Source organism: Brienomyrus brachyistius, chromosome 13 (assembly GCF_023856365.1).
Source record: "Brienomyrus brachyistius isolate T26 chromosome 13, BBRACH_0.4, whole genome shotgun sequence".
NCBI classification, from domain to species: Eukaryota; Metazoa; Chordata; class Actinopteri; order Osteoglossiformes; family Mormyridae; genus Brienomyrus; species Brienomyrus brachyistius.
Window position 1 is genome coordinate 5,464,052 of NC_064545.1, and position 16,745 is coordinate 5,480,796.

Below are 16,745 nucleotides of genomic sequence, written 5' to 3' on the forward strand. Positions count from 1 at the left end.
AATAAGCCTCAAACACAATTCATGTATGTATGATGTCCTACTAATGAACTATCCAAGGCTATGGAACATTCTCACCTGACCCTTGGTTGAAAATGTGTGCTGGTTCACTTTCCTTTGTTGTTGCGTTAGACATACAATCCAGTCCCAAATCTGCTTACGAAAATACACAGAGAATAGAACGTAAAATACCTGCTCTCACTTTTCTTCACGATTAACCATTGTGGTCCAGATCTTGTTGGAAGACTATGTCGGTAAACAAAACAAAAATACCATCTTTGGTCATATCAAAAAAGCAGCTTCACAAATTTCAGAAGGAAATATCCGAGCTTTTCTAGCAAATATGATAATGCATGCTGTGTGGATGTCACACACCATTCCCACGCGTGTCTATGACATCACACAATCTGATCCCAAGAGAAAGATTGATTCGGAACACAGCTGAGCTGTCAGTGTCATGAGGACACCAGGTGCAATATCCCTCTCCGTGAAATAGTGCATAATAACTAAAAACAGATTTGGTTATCAGTTTCATGAGGAAGTCAGCTGCAATATTCCTGCACCCTGCGCCCCCCCGCATCATGAAAAAATATGTACCGCCCTTGGTCAGAAGAGATTTCGCAAAAAAAGAGAAAAAAAAAATTCCGGAAAAAGAAAAAATGGCTGAAATTGCCATTCAGTGTAGTTGGGCCCTGTCAGACGGTACTCAGTGTGTACCCAGCTGAATTGGTATGAAGCGGGATTACTGTTATTCTCTCGAGGTGAACATTTACCTGACCCATAACCAAGGCAAGATTTCCCAGGGGGAGGGGACAGCTTATGTTCTGCGGGAAGATGACTTTCCTCGTTTTCCAGAATACTCGTTCAGAATTTTTTGATTGACCTGTTGTGAGCACCGCCTGCCTAATTAAGCGGGGTATCTACGCCAAAGACAGTGAGAAGCCCGGAGGGACAGCTGATCGACTGCCGTCATTCAAGGTGGTTGCCACTCATCCATTTCCTACTGATGCACCTTTCTTGGGGTGATGTATGGTTCAGCGGGCTAATCTGCCATGACCATGAGTTAAAGGTCACTGGTTCAGCCCCAGCCTTAGCAGAATGGTCACATGCCCACAGTCCCTTGAGCAAAGCCCTTAACCCTCAATGCCCTGGCTGCCCTTTGACCATTACCCCCAAGATTCATGGAAAGCAAGGGGGGCAAAGCAATAAAGGATGTTTCCTCATGGGGATCAATGAAGTATAGCTATTACAATGGGCTGCAGGCGATCCATGGATTTTACATGCTGTCCCGGACCATATCTTATATATGTTTAGTCAAGCTAAGGTGCTTGAACAGAGAGTAAAAGTCACTTACATCACCAGCATAAGGAGTTGAAGGTGGGGCATAGAGGAGATGATTGAGTTATGGATGTCGAGAAGATGATGTCAAACAAGAAATACCTGAAATACCAATAAAAAACAAGCTTTCTCTCTCACCATACTCTACATGTCTTACTTCTACATCTTTATCAATAGACTCAGGGGTGTAGCAAAGAATTCTGCCCCCCCCCGACAAAATCAGTAAATTTTGCTTACTAGATCAGTAAACTCTGGGCCCCCTCCAGTCCAAAGCCTGGGAAAACATTATTACTTGGGGTCTTGGTGCCAATAGCCGATCATGTATAAGAGCAGAGTTCCAATGCAAGCTGGCATGAGGAGTGATCAATAATATATATTGTTGCGTCCTTTAAATATTGTATTTCACTCAGTTTTATTCCTCAATGAGTTTCTCTCGGGGGTGGCATGGTGGCACAGTGGTTGGCATTACTGCCTCACATGTGTGGGACCACATCTAACCATGGCTTCATGTGTGTGCCGGTTGCAAGTTCTCCCATGTTATCATAGGGTCTTCTCTGGGTTCTCTGGTTTTCCCCCACCATCCAAAAACATGCTGAGGTTGGCTGGAGTTACCAAATTGCCCATAGATGTGAGTGTGCCCTCTGAAGGGTTGGTGCCCCATCCAGGGTTGTTCCCTGCCTGGTGCCCATAGGCTCAGGGACCCCCTGCAACGTTGAATGAAGTAAGTGGTTACAGTAGATGGATGGAAGTTCCTCTCTTCATAAAGACCAAACAATGTTTGTGACCTAGCTGTGAAACCTGCACAACTGATACTTCTAACGCAAGTGTATGAATCACTCTGAGCAAATACCTAAATTTGTCAATATATTTCAGTATTACCCCAGGCAAGGTAGCAAATCAGTGCTTCATAATGGATCTACATGTAATTCCCCTCCGGACGAAATACCCTGAGATGTTGCTTATGACAAGGAGGCTGCACCTCATATCCATCACAACCGTTTTGGAGATTATCAAAGGCATCAGCAGCAATGCTGTTATAGTGTCCGGCGGCCATCGGAATTTGGCCGCTGTAATGTCCCAAGCTGATATCAAAGATGGGAATCAGGGCTGATCCAGGCTTTTTTTTTTTTTTTTTTTTTTAATCGATCAGTATCGGCTGCCACGACTCACCCCAAAGCCGCCCGATTTAATTTCCCGCGTCCGCCTCATTTACGTCACTCCCACAGACTGTAAGGTTCCATCACACGCTGCATTAAGCCCGAGGCACAGGGCTTCATTATCGAGACGTCAGCAAGCAGCTCCGTGCAATGCTTACAAAGCCATCCTTTTGAGGGAAGGAAGTAACAGAGTGTACTTAATACGACAAACGTAATTAGGCACTCGCAGAAACATCATACGAAAGAATACTGTGAAGTCACAAGGCTTAGACGAAAAATGCAGCAATGTCTACTGTATGTGTACGTGTATTTAAATAAATATTGAGCATTGGGCCTGCATTGAGGGGAGCCAGTCCAGCAGGTACCTCCGGGGAAGCTGTCTGCTGATGGCAAGCTGACTAGGAGGCCTCAGTCTGGCTTATGTCTGCAAGAGCCGATGAGTCTGTTCTTGCATAGCTAGTGGATTGGATTGGGATTGGACCAGTGTACCAAAAAAGTGGGTTAGTACATCCCTACTCCATGAAAACTAGTCCTGTGTAAGGAACTCTCTCTCCAACCTCATCATCCAGGGACAAGAGCAATACCTTACTAAGAAGACAGCATGTTGACGTAATAGTTTATTGATTTGTAAGGTAGAGGAAGTGTCAACTTTATACAGTGCATTCAGAGGGACGAGTGTGGTGAGTACTGTGAAGGGACGAAACACAGGATGCCATCAGAATCCGAGGCTCTGCACGCACTACAACTCCTTGCAAAGTTTACTCTTTTGAAAAGGAAGGGAGACGTATTTCCCCTTTCATGTAATCAAATAAGAAAAAACAAGCTAATTCCACAGCATGCTCCCTTCGGTTGCCGAGTTACACTTGGCTCTATCGCTGGTGAAATGACACAGTAGGACCAGAGTCTTCAACTTATGAAGATTAAAATTACACCAGGGCTGATCAGCCTCATTCCATTTTAACAGGCAGATGATGATCCAACTCGAAACCTCCCATTCAACCCGATTTCAGGACCCAGCAGCATCTCGCAGATTCCTCTGCCTCCGAGTCTCCCCTCGCAAGACGGTCGATGCACAGCTCTGACTGAGAATAGTGGAACACAACTGCTAATTTCCAACATTTGGGCCACAAATCCCAATATACAGAGCAGCCTTCTGGGTGACACAAGAGGGATGCTGCCCAGATATTTTTTTATTAATTATACCTTTCAACCGTTATAAAACAGAGCACTTCACAGGAAACAGGTGCAAATTCTCCACTGGACCCATCTTCTTCTCTCGAAAGCTGTGTATCCATTTTCACTTTTCTTACTTGTCTGAGCAAAAGCCATTTTCCTCTCCTCAGCCCAGGGGCACTAGAATTTATTTATTTATTTTAAACGGAAAGCTGAGCTTCAGGGCCAAGAATGTTTCAGCTGACCTCCTCAAGACACTGACAGCAGATCTGCTCTTTGCGTCATTTTTTTCTTAGGGCAGGAATGTTGCATCTGATGTCCTCTTGAAACGGAGCACCAAATTGATTTTGTGATTTTTACCACCACTGATTTCAATGGCCGCCGCGACCAAATCACGCAGCAATTAATTAATTCACGCGCTATAGAAAAAAAAATCATATTCTAAGTAAAGAGCTACTGAGTCATTCAGAATGAAACATAAATTAAAGTGAAATTTGAAGCTTTACATACCATTAAACAAGATTCAGCCCGTGAATAACACTGTCACACGGTGATAATCAGCCAGAGGCTGTTGAATCACATGGGGCTACGGATCCAAACTTCCAGATGAGGTGAATCCAGATGTAGGGGGAAGCAGACAAACCAAGAGATATGCTCTTTACATCAATTATCTTGTTATCATAACTTTCAAAACTGATGGTGCCCCAAAACCTAGTGGTCTTAACCATTTTAATGTGAAATTAATCTTACGTAAAATCTCAATGGATGACTTAATGAAAGAGCAGGAAAATTAAGATTCCCTGGAAATGAGTGCTTACCTGCAAGACCCGACACCTACTCCTACAATCCCGATGTACGAATTATGCATGTGTATATGCAGCAGATAGTACATTAACACAAACTGAAAAGTGTAATGCTTGAGTATGCTATAAACCAGTGTTTCTCAAACCGGCCCTCGGGGACCCCCAGACAGTCCACGTTTTCGCTCCTGGTGGGAGGGAGCAAAAATGTGGATAGTCTGGCAGAGAGCTGGGAGGGAGCAAAAAAGGTAAACATTGCATGTTTACATATAAAATACAAATAATAGGAAAATTATGGCATAGGGGTCCGGGATAGGCTCCGGACCCCCCGCGACCCAGTAGGATAAGCGGCTTGGAAAATGGATGGATGGATGGATGGCATAGGGGGTGATGTGCCTGAGGACAACATTAATGAGGAATTACGTATCTAAAAACGATGTCATGCATAAAGTGCAAAGGTGGACTGGAGTGGTCAGGACATCAGGTATATAAAGACTCAGAAGCTACTGAAATGTAATAATAGAATTCTTTCTCAAAGAAACTCAAATTACCATGGACAGAGATCACACAAAACAACTAGAAAAATAAAACCAAATGCAGTGGCTTAGAAGTGGAGCCACATAAAACATGCCTGAGATTTCTGGCAAACCAATGTTTGGGAACAATCTATCCTAATAAAACAAAACCGTGCAATTTCACTGCATTAACGCAGGAGATTGTGTTTATTTCGTTTAATGAGAAGACCTTTAGCTTTACCACTTTTCATGCTGCAAATATGGATAGCTTTCAGAGACCACTCATTAAATACAGTATGAGTGAATAATTGAAACATTCAAAAATGTGAGGCAGATTTCCATTAACAGATTTTAGGCTGCAGAAAATATTTTATGGAATTCATCAGGCTTAAAAGCAAGGCACAGTAGTCATCTTCACTGCTGACTACATACCACCGCAGGCACTTAACCGGCTCACCAACAGACAACAAATCACATACTCTGACAGTATCTTCATTATGGCAGGGGCCTTTAATCAGACTGATAACAGTGCTACAAAATTTTCATCACAACGCTCCCTTCCCAACCAGATGGACAAATAGCTTACATACACGAATATCTCAAGCGCAAGCAGCCAACCCATCCCAAAATTAGACCAAGGACCACTTCAAAAATCAATACTGTGGCAAGGTATCAAGTCCATCTTTAAATACAAGGGTAGCAGCATCAGCCACAGGCAATACCACCCATAACAAATGAACTTAACGATTTCCAGCACACTTTAAACGAGCCAGCCAGTAAGACCACACTACCCTCAAATGATCAGGTTCTGCCACTGTACATCCCTGATGTCAAGTTAGCCATGTACGGGATGAACGTGAACAAGGCCCAGATGGCATACCAGGGAATCCACATAAAGTCAGCAGGGTCTTCAGCAGTATCTGTAACCTCTCACTGTCCCAGACTCTAGTCCCCACCTGTCTCCACCCCAACATCAACAGCAAAAATTATAGTACCAAAGTCCACAGCAGCTGAAACTTCGGAAGTCTAAATGACTTATGTCCTGTCTCACAATAATTAAGTGTTTTAAATTACTGGTCTTGACCTATATCAAGGCCAACATATCCCCCATTTTGAACAAATACCAGTTTGCCAGAAGGGCAAAGAGATCAACTGAAGAGACCGTCTCAGCTGTACTTCTTCAGATTCCATCATAACACCTATGTCAGAAGGCTGTTTACTAATGTCAACTCAACATTAAATACCGTAATTCCCTACAAACTGGTCTCCAAACTCCAACACACAACTTTGCAGTTGGATTTTCCAGTCAACGTCAAACTGTCCGAATGGGCACCCACTCCTCCTCCACTCAGCACAGAAGCTCTACAGTAATTATTCTTACTGAGAATGAGCCCACTGATCCAGGCGCTCATCACTACGACTATCCCACCTCCGTCTCCAACACCATCATAATCACCACCACACTACTGTAACAAGGCTGATCTCCAGCAACTACGAGTCAGCAAGAGAGAGGAAGTGCTAAAACCAGCCAGCTGGTGATCGACCAACACCCGGGCCCTCAACACAAGAAAAACAAATGATCTCATAACAGATTTTAAAAGATCCAAATATGGGAAAACCTCCCTGTCCACATAAAGAGAGATGCAATGTAGAGCTTCAAATTCCTTAGTATTCACATCACTGAGGACCTCACATGGTCTGTCAATTATTCCTCGCTAGTCAAAGAGACACAGTAGTGCTGGTTTTTCAAAATGAGGTTAAAGAGCCAGACTGCCCCAGCATCTCCTGGCAAAGTTCTATCAGTGTACTATGGGAAGTATCCTGACCTAATGTGCAGCAGCATGGTACACCTGTTGCTCTGACTCTTATCAATAATCCCTGTAACAAGTGGCTGAGTCAGCTGAACAGATCATTGGCCTGAAACAGCAAGACACCACAGACATCTACAACAATCACTACCTCTGATCAGCCTTCAGCCCCATCACAATCCCAACTCACCCCAAGCTTTTAAATTTATTGTCATCTGGTGAAAGATCTCATCAGACCTCACTACTCAGCTAGACCCAGAAACAGCATCTTCCCCAGAAGAACTACCCAGCTAACAGGGAACATTCCCAGAACGTCAGCTAAAGTTATTTGTAGGTCTTCTCAAAGTTGGCAGAGAACATTCTCACTGTAACCTTCCTGTATTATTCTTAATAGTAGTTAGAGCTGGACGATAAAACGATAATGCTAACTATTGCGCTATAATTTTCCTCAATATCGATATGCCAGATGCATGATGAAAGTTCGATATAATTTAAACACAACATGCCACTACTTTATTTATCAAACACAAAACATAATGCAATAGGGCACATAGGCAAACAACAGACAAAACCATGAAAACAACAGGGCACCGGGAGAGTAAGGCCAATGCAACCCATTCAATAAGGGTAATCCAGCAAAATCCAAAAAGAAAACCCACAGTAAAATTCAGTCCATGAGAAATTCCGACAGTAATAATCCACAGAGAATTAAGAAACGAAAGGAAGAATGCCAGGGGCAGCATTCCCATGATTAAAATCACCTGCTCATCTTCTATCTCAGACTTGTGAAATGCGAAATGCCGATTGGTACTGTAATGCCCGGCTCGTCCGCTCCTCCTGTGTGCCACGCCCCCTAATTACCCACGTGTTCTTTCCCGATCGTACCCAGCCATGTCTGATTATTTTCAATCAGTCCTGTGTATTTCAGTCCGTGTCTTACCTGAGTCCATTGTCTGTCATTAGTGTTGTTACCCAGTGTTCGTGGTGTGACATGTTTCCTGCTCCAGTCCCGGTTAATAAATCCCCGTTTGTTCTACTCTCGCCTGTGAGTCGCTTGCTTAGCCGCTCGCACAGCCTGTGCGTTGCCCTGTCTCACACTACGCGTGACAGGTACATGTGACCGTTTTGTTTTCTTTTGAGCGAGCATGCTTTGAGCCCTGTTTTGAACACAGAGTTCCATCTAGTGGGATCAGAAAATATAGCAAATTGTTCCAGAAGTGTCATTTTGGCCATTACTACTGTTTGGCAAGTGTTTGTTACATTCTGAAGATAAAGAAAAGTTTATAACTACGATTAACCATATTTTTTATTCAGTTTTAACTCAGGAGTAAAAATCAGCCTTTATACTGGAAAGAAATAATGACTTGAGATTTGTAGCAATAATTATCGGTTTTGACCGATATGAACATTTTTTACCGTGATAATATTTTTGGCCATATCGCCCAGCACTAATTCTAGTAGTTGTAGTAGTGGGATAACATTCTGGGAACATCAGGAAAACTTGGCACTTTGAATGTTTCTATAGCTTAATCGCAATGTTCGGTAAACATTCCTAGAATGAAGAAATGTTAGCTGGGTAGCTCCCTTCCATCATTCACGAACCAATTCATTTCCACAGCTGCACTACAGTGATGCACTGCTGCCATGTGCAATAACAAGCATTTCCTGTTTTTCTACCTTCTATTATCTTTACATCATGCACTTTGTCTTGTCCTTAAATTTATGTTCTGCACTTTAGTCTGTCAAGTACTCAGTCAATACTTTGTTGCCCAATACTACTCATTTTGCCCAGTACTCTGTTGTGCAACATCCAACAACTCCAGCCTTCCTAGAATCTCAAATGTACCAACGGCATTAGTATTCGGGTACTGTGCTACATTTCTTTAGCATATGTGTTTTATGGGTGCATCAATGGAAGCTGCTGTTCAATTTCATTGTGTAAGTGTCACCAGCTGCACAATGACAATAAAATCATTGATCCTTGCAGCTAGTTCACAAACAAAATCAGTATTTTTCTATTTTTCTCCCTCATGTGCTGCCTTCCATGCCTAGCTACTGATACTTGCTGCATGATTAGCAGATATAGCTTTGGCATACAAATAAATTCTGCAGTCTTTTAAGTAAAGCAACTCTTTGAAGCACTGTGTTCAAACTGTAGCACAATTCACTATAAAATAGACGACAAAGCATCTTTTGCATTCACTTATGAATATCCGTGCACAAATGGTTCACCAGCTAAACACAAGTCAGACGCATGCAAATCCAACCTCAATCTCCAACAGACAGTCCTGGAGGGGGTCAGTGTGTGACTCAGTAGGATAAGACTCTGTGATCAGGAGTTCGCCAGCTTGAATCAATGATCAGCAGTGATTGTGTTTCCTTAACTGATATTAAGAAACTGACACGCGTGAGTGTGGCGCGGTGCTATCATGAACGACTAATTATGTACAGAGACTTTTCCTGCACCATCTCAGTTTATAACCACAACTAGCCACATGTGTGTGAAATGTAAACTTTCATTGAATATCTCTATACCTCTTCCCTGAACAGTAAGAATAATTTCTGAACAAACTGAACTATTTACACTTTTTTTAAAACTTCTCCCAATGGTTTCACCTCACCCCCAAAAAGAGTTAGTGTGTTGGATGTGTTTCCAGAAAAATATCCGTTCGGTATAACAGAATCGAGAGACACCTTAATCTTTTCAACTGCTCTATCTGTTTCCAGTGTTGACGTAATTTATTGAGAAGCCAAAATGTTCCCATACTACTAATTTAAGTAATTTGGGAGGATCTTTGAGCTCTCTAACACTAGCTGTAATCAACTCACAGCCACAAGTAGCATAACGCTGTAGCAGTGTAGCTTTTCCAGTAACAACTTTTTTTTACAAGTAGCTATTTAGTGTGGTAAAAAGCTACATTGTTAAAAAAAATACTACAGCTTGTCCACTTACGACCAATCTGACTTAGGACTGATTGACTTCACGATCATTCTGAGACCGAGACCTTGGCCATGACTGCGCCGGCTGGCAGCGCGAGCATCCCCGCAAAACGCTTCTCCATTCATCTCGTGCTCAGCCTACTATTCGCCCCGTTAGTTCACAGTACAGTGTACATTCGTATCTGTTTGTGAAACAATAATGAAGTAAGAAAGTTGTGATAAAAAAGGTTAAAAAAAACACCCAATAATATGACTTAAAGATGATATCATTTAATTATACTATATGATAATTTTTGCATATAAAATAAAGGGCCGACTTACAACCAGTCAGTCGGAACCGATCGCGGTAGTAAGCTGACGACGACCTGTATTATTTTTTTCTCTTTACAAAGACGGGTATTTTCAACTACCAGGTGTTCCTGATAAGTGTTTTCTGCTTGAATACTCTGGGGATGAATTCAGGGTTGAAATATACTTGATGGGAAATAATATTCTAGACACTTTCATTAAAATGCATAGGAGCACTTCGGTTCTTGAACAGATAATCAAAATCTTTTTCTTTCTTTTTTTGCAGCCCTTCTAATTTTCACACAGCAATTCTGAAACATCTTGGCTTGCACCAAATACAGAAACTTTTTTGAAAACCTTATTGTGATTTGACGGTATCCTGTAGCACAAATATTAATTAAGTATTTCCGAATGATACAGCTTCGATGTAGTTAGCTACTTTTTCTCGGATGCATGTAGTGTAGCTAACTACTGTATTAAAACAGTAGCTTGGCTGTAGCTTAACTACTTTTAATCGTAAGTAAAAAAAAAAAAAGTCATTAAAAGTAGCTTCCCCGTCACTGGGAATACATGTACCATTACTGCCTTTGTCTTTATATGTAGAGCTAAAATGCTCTTCAACAAAATCTGTTTTAAAATTGTGATGCATATAGAATCGGTAAACATATATCGATATAATATTGATTCGGGCGATCAGTGCCGATTCCCACCCCCAGTCATAAGACTAATACCTCCAAGGGCGCCAGAAAATAGTCAATCCTGTGTTCGGAATCCAAGCTTCACTCTCACCTGAATGCGCGTGTCTGCCTCAAAAAAGGTGAGCAAAATGGGAACTGTGAAAAGAAGCATTCGAATGTGTCTGTATTCCTGCTTGTACAGATGGAAGATAATGCAAAATTTCATTTCATTTCTTTGGAGTGAGAATATGTCACAGCCAAACATACAGTGTCACCTGGATGGTGAACATACAAAAGCTCCGCTGTGCTACCTTGCTGAAGGGCTCTGTAACTGCAGTAGGCTCACATGCAGGTCCAAGTCTAACAGAAGTGAGGCTGCAGAGCTTGCCGGGGGCTATGACACTGGATGTCTGCACAGAGGCTAAGGTGATCTTTCTGTACAGTAACCACAGCAACGGACAACCAGTGACTCAGCAGCGAATCCGGAGGGAGGTGCGGGTATAGGGGGAGGTCGAGAGACCACGAAGCACCCCGCCAGCTGCAGGCTGGAGCTGCCGTCCGAACCAGGGCCAAAGAGGCTCTTCGTCCCATTAGTGCATCAGAGTGTGGCCACTCCACCCTCCACATAAACGGGAAAATCGCAGGAGCCAAATTAGGCTGAATTCATTTCAACAGCCAATTTTGAATATTTCACTGAAATGATCCATTGAGACAGTTTAAAAAAAAAACGAGTGTTTGGGGATAAACTAATACTAATTTGGCGCAGTGTTTCCCAACCGGGTCGTCAGGTACCCACAGCTCGTCCACGTTTCTGCTCCCTCCCAGCTACCTGCTAGACAGTCCACATTTTTGCTCCCTTATAGCTCCCTGTCAGACAGTCCATTTTCTTTTGCTCCCAGGAGGGAGGGAGCAAAAACATGGAATGTCTGCAGGTCGCTGAAGACTGGATTGGAAAACACTGGTTTAAAGCATGACCACATACTTCGATGGATTGCTACAGTAGGAACCCGAGGCAAGAACCGATTGACATGGTGTACAGGTGTTGAAACTGCCATGTTTGCATTCAGAATCCCAGGCATCCATCAAATCTCCTCCAGCAATTGAGGTAATACACTGTCTGCTAATGGGATTAGCATAAGCATAACAAGCATATACGCCTTCTAGGTTACTGCAAAGAAGCCAGAAACACGTGTTAACTGTTAAAAATCTTTTAAAAACAAAAACAAATACAGGAATTAAAAAATGTACCGCTTTTAATTATACTGCTGTGGAATAGGAATAATTATTTTTATATTAATTTACATTATAAGATCATTTTTTCTTTACTACAATATGGATAAGATGGTCAGGAAAGTCCTTGTCAAATCCAAGAAAAACCAAAACTTTGTTGAGAACTTGCTTATAAAGTAAGTTATCCCTCCGCTCTGGACAGAGGACTCTTCGGAACAAATGCTTTTTAAAATTACAATCTGACAATGATTAAAATAAATAAATTAAGGTTGGAGACTTTTGTGAATGCAGCTGGAGTGCATGTTGGTAAAACTCCCTTGTGGACGATGTAACCTTGTCGGAAAATGAATAAGCAGCTGCACCGCTCACCGTGACACTTCCCCCCATTTCCACATATATTTGCATTGCACTATTAGAAATGCAGGCAGTCAAAGGCTACGAACGAGATCCATTCGCCAAGTCCGCCAAGTCGAATTTGCGGATAAGTCAGAAAAGTAATAATAATCTTCATAAGAGTAACAGTAATAATAAACGTAACTACATACGGTGCTGCACTACATCTCGAGCCATCGAACTGCTGAAGCCGCGATGTTTACACGAGCGTCACAAAAGGAGTGCGTGCGTTCGTTATTACGGACCATTGTATTTAACTCAAATGTTTAATATTATAGGCTTAGGATATAGAATTATAGTCCGTTCATAAGCACAAGTTGTCCGTAAGTTAGACATTCTTAACTCAGGGACTGCCCGTTGTTACAACACTCTAGAGAGGGAATCAAAAACAAGTGAATGCAAAAATGTGTCTTATTCCATGTTTTGCGTGGGAGAGGACACAGGCTCCTCCACAAACCCTGACCAGGATAAACGGTTAGGAGATGAATGGATGGATGGGCACACTTAATCGCAAATTCGTAATGAATGTATCAATGTGTTCTTGACCACAATCTCACATCTTCACAGCACTACCAAAGGAAAATTACCCACAAATGTCTTTCAAAGAATGGATCTTGCAGTGGGAGGCAGTGAGTAATAGATGACACAGGCAGTGGCATGTATAACTGTGAAGAATGACAGAAACGCCTGCTAGTCCCTCAAAGCAAGGACACGTTCAGACTGCTATGTCTTGAAAGCATCAGTTCGCTCTTGAAGTTTGCGTGCTCTGCTTTAGTCGTACCACAACATGAGTATTAAATTAGCCGGTGATAACCGTAGGCGGTATCATCTTCTGTGATATTTCCCTGGCTAATTCACAAACACACAGCCATCGCCATTGCTGCTTAGCGTGACACATCAACACTCACACCCCTTTGCTCATAACCAATAATGATCTTACTCCCCAAAGCACGGAGTAAAATGGTCTGTTCTTCCATGAGGGGAGCTGTAGGCATTTATCCAATAAAGTCCGTTTTCCATGTTTGCTAATACGCCCATCAGGAAAAAAAGCGCCTTGAGAATCTCCACATTGCATCCATGAACGGTGGTAAAAAGCACAGCTTTACATGTCAATACTTTCCATATTCTGAGATTCTATGTCCTTCCCAAGATGAAAAGGAAAATACAACAACTACATTAAACGATATGAGCAACACATGTCTTGCAGGGATAAGCCATGCCGGCCTGCACTATGAACACAAAGCACATGACCATGAGGAGCCCCAAATATGAGGATTTGTGAGCCATATCTTACTGCGCATGTAGTTTGCTCTCCTGCATAATACAGCCCAGGTTACCAGCAGTTCAAGCAGCGTTCTGCACCTTGGAGAGGATAATCTGAGCCTTATTTTACAGGTCCGTGTGCCCCAGTCACCTTCGGGATGTTAATGGTCCCACAGATATCCAATCCCTGGCCTACCAAGGAACCAACATCCAGCCCAACTGGAAATATGCATGTCAATAAAAGAGCATGCCATTCACCACCACTAAAACCCATAAAGCACCACAAAGAAAGGTGTGAAACGTCTCAGGGTTGATAAACCGTATCAATAATCCCTGTCACCACTTTGCTGCATCCATACAAATGAGGACATAGAAAATGTATCAGTTAACCAGGAAGTATAGGGGTCAAATTGCTTGAGCTCCCCTATGTAAAGAATTAATTCAAAAGCATGTCATCTGTAAACAGCGGGACATTAAATCGTGTTGTTAGTGGGGCTGCTTGGCCTCCTGCATTTATGTTCCTGTGTTGGTCGTCTCATGAACCAGCTGTGGTTCGCCATCAGCGAAGACCCCAGCAGCGGATAGATCCATAGACCAGCAGCAGTTAGCCACACCCTCACCTTCATTGGAAAGTGTTTATTCAAGGCAACACGTGATGCAAGGGTCTCAGATGAGGCACCCCCCAAATAACCCCATCCTGCTCAGTGACAATAAGCTCTGCAGAGACCCAGAAGATTAGTGACTGTCTCTAAGGATCGCTGGGATCCTTTGATTGAATACCAATCTAAAAACATGCATGCAAGACCGTGCAGAAACAACCGCAGCAGCTGCGGGGCGGTGATTCGCGTTGTGTTAATTAAGACTTGAGGGAGCTACATGTTGCCCCCCGTGTCCGACGATCAGCATCTTCACAATACAAAATATATCACCCTATGGGGTTTATCAGACGTCCGTTGAGCGGATATACAGGGGAAGAGCACATTCGACAAGTGGGAACCTGTGAGTCTACAGCGTGACAGTAACGTAAAACACAGCTGAATTAAAACAAGGCTATCCTACACTTATCGACACGCTGAATAGTAACACATACAAAAAGCCGCAGCTAGCAGGACAGAAACGATCTCTAACCAGGAAAACCATCAGCATCAATGACCAATATAAATGTACGAGAATGTACGATAACAGAAAACGATTATTTGCATTAAATAATGACCGATGCTATTTCAAAAATCCTTTGAAAATAAAGCGTTACAAAATCTGACCGAATTCAAGAAATTGCATGCAATTATAAACGCAATGGAATATGATGAAGAAACTTTAATCACTGGGAAAAAAATAAATAATAATAAGTTCTTATTTTTATGAGCTGTCATCGTTATTGAAGTTTGTCGCCAAAATACAGTACAGGGGTATCTGTATTAGTCTGTTGTCCAAATCAGTATCCAAATAAGACGTTTCGACCACCGTAATAAAAGCATTCGCATGAACACGCCGTAATAGCCTACTGCGCGTATCATTCAGTCAAATGCATCTCACACAGGCGATGCACAACTTGCCCACTAACCATGATATACAGCTACATATTGCAAGCGGAGTATTTCACACTGTCAACAGGATAAACCGTGCTATGACTCGTGTATAAGCAGAGCAAGATCAGCGTGATGCCCTATACTGCAAAAGAAAAAGTGTAGTAAAAAGAAAAAACAACGCAGCCTACCTGTCATAACTCCATCGGCTATATGACATGTTCCTGTTGCCATTGACTCCATCCATCATGGTCAGCGGTGCCGTTTAGAGATGGAAACGGCGCCGCGATGCTCTGGTCTAATAGTCTGTGGGGGAGCAGCCGCTAATCGCCCGCCCTGAAAAAGCACAGCCGAAAAACCGATCCGCTGCCGCTGAAGGCGAGTCTCAAAACGAGCGAAAATGATTTACTTAAGGGGGCTTCACAATGGGAGGGACGTACCATTTCTGAGACGCAGGGAAGTGAACTCGCAGAAGTTGTTCTTAATGGCGTGTTAGTCTGGCCCAGCGCTGTGACACCTACAGGACGCTGATCACGGCTTTCAAGGACTGCGTCACTTCCAATTTCCCTCGTAATTTATGCCATGATAACCTAAACATATCAGCCCAAAAACACCGCGGATAACTGAAAGCATCTGCGACGCTTATCCCTGTTATCACATTTACATGTCTTGACATTTTCCCCACTTAGTTATACCAACCCGAATATTCACGTATTCTTTCAAAAGTATTTGCGCACTGCTGTGAAATACTTATACCAAAAAGTTTATAAATAAGTTCATTGATCTGCAGGTGAGTAACAAATCTCCAGAATATCGAATATTCTTTTTTCCTTTTTTTTTTTTTTTTTTGCTGTTTCAGTTTTCCTGTTATTAATTTTTCCTAAATGTTCTAGTATGAAAATCGTTAATTGAGATAAAATCTTGTTCTACCCTTTGTCTATGCGCAGGAAAGGTCTAGTAGCTGGACCTGTGCCCGGAGTTTGTTTAACAAGACATTAACACAAAGTTTCCATTTTTACAAATAAATAATTGCAAAAGGGTCAATCCACCGTTTCTAGTTTTACTGCAATGAATAGTTCCAGTAATAAGTTGCCGATAATATCAATGCAGGATCCTCTCCTGGAGCCGACAACTTATCGTGGTGGAGCGGTTTGCATGTTCCAGTGATCCCAGGAGCTAAGTTCTTTGGGGAACCTGGGTGAGGAACCTGACGAAGTTCGGCTCAAAAGACCCCTTATGATGAATAAAAACATGGACTCACATTTTCCCTCGTCCAGACACGGGTCACCGGGGCCCCCTCCTGGAGCCAGGCCTGGGAGTGGGGCTCGATGGCGAGCGCCTGGTGCCCGAAGAAGGCAGGTGGGTCCCCCCTCCAATGGGCTCACCACCTGTAGGAGGGGCCAAAGGGGTCGGGTGCAGTGTGAGTTGGGCAGTGGCGGAAGGCGGGGACCTTGGCGGTCTGATCCTCGGCTGCAGAAGCTCTAGGGACATGGAATGTCACCTCTCTGATGGGGAAGGAGCCTCAGCTGGTGTGCGAGGTTGTGAGGTTCCGACTAGATATAGTCAGTCTCACCTCGATGCACGGCTTGGGCTCTGGAACCAGAGGGGCAGAGCTGTGAATTGATCACCACCTGGTGGTG

At 42.9% G+C, this 16,745-nt stretch overlaps 1 protein-coding gene across 2 annotated transcripts in view; it reads right to left on the reverse strand.

Annotated features, from left to right (window-relative positions):
* Positions 1–15,503, reverse strand: part of tub (TUB bipartite transcription factor) — a 69,351-nt gene extending 53,848 nt beyond the window's left edge. The window contains exon 1 of one of the 2 annotated variants that reach the window (XM_048972274.1): positions 15,297–15,503. In XM_048972274.1, coding sequence (XP_048828231.1) covers positions 15,297–15,355 — 59 coding nt within the window. In that variant the 5' untranslated portion in view covers positions 15,356–15,503. Of the gene's footprint in view, positions 1–7,728; positions 7,875–15,296 lie in introns of those variants that run through there. The other variant, XM_048972275.1, reaches the window with a different exon arrangement.
* Positions 15,504–16,745: the final 1,242 nt, after the last annotated feature.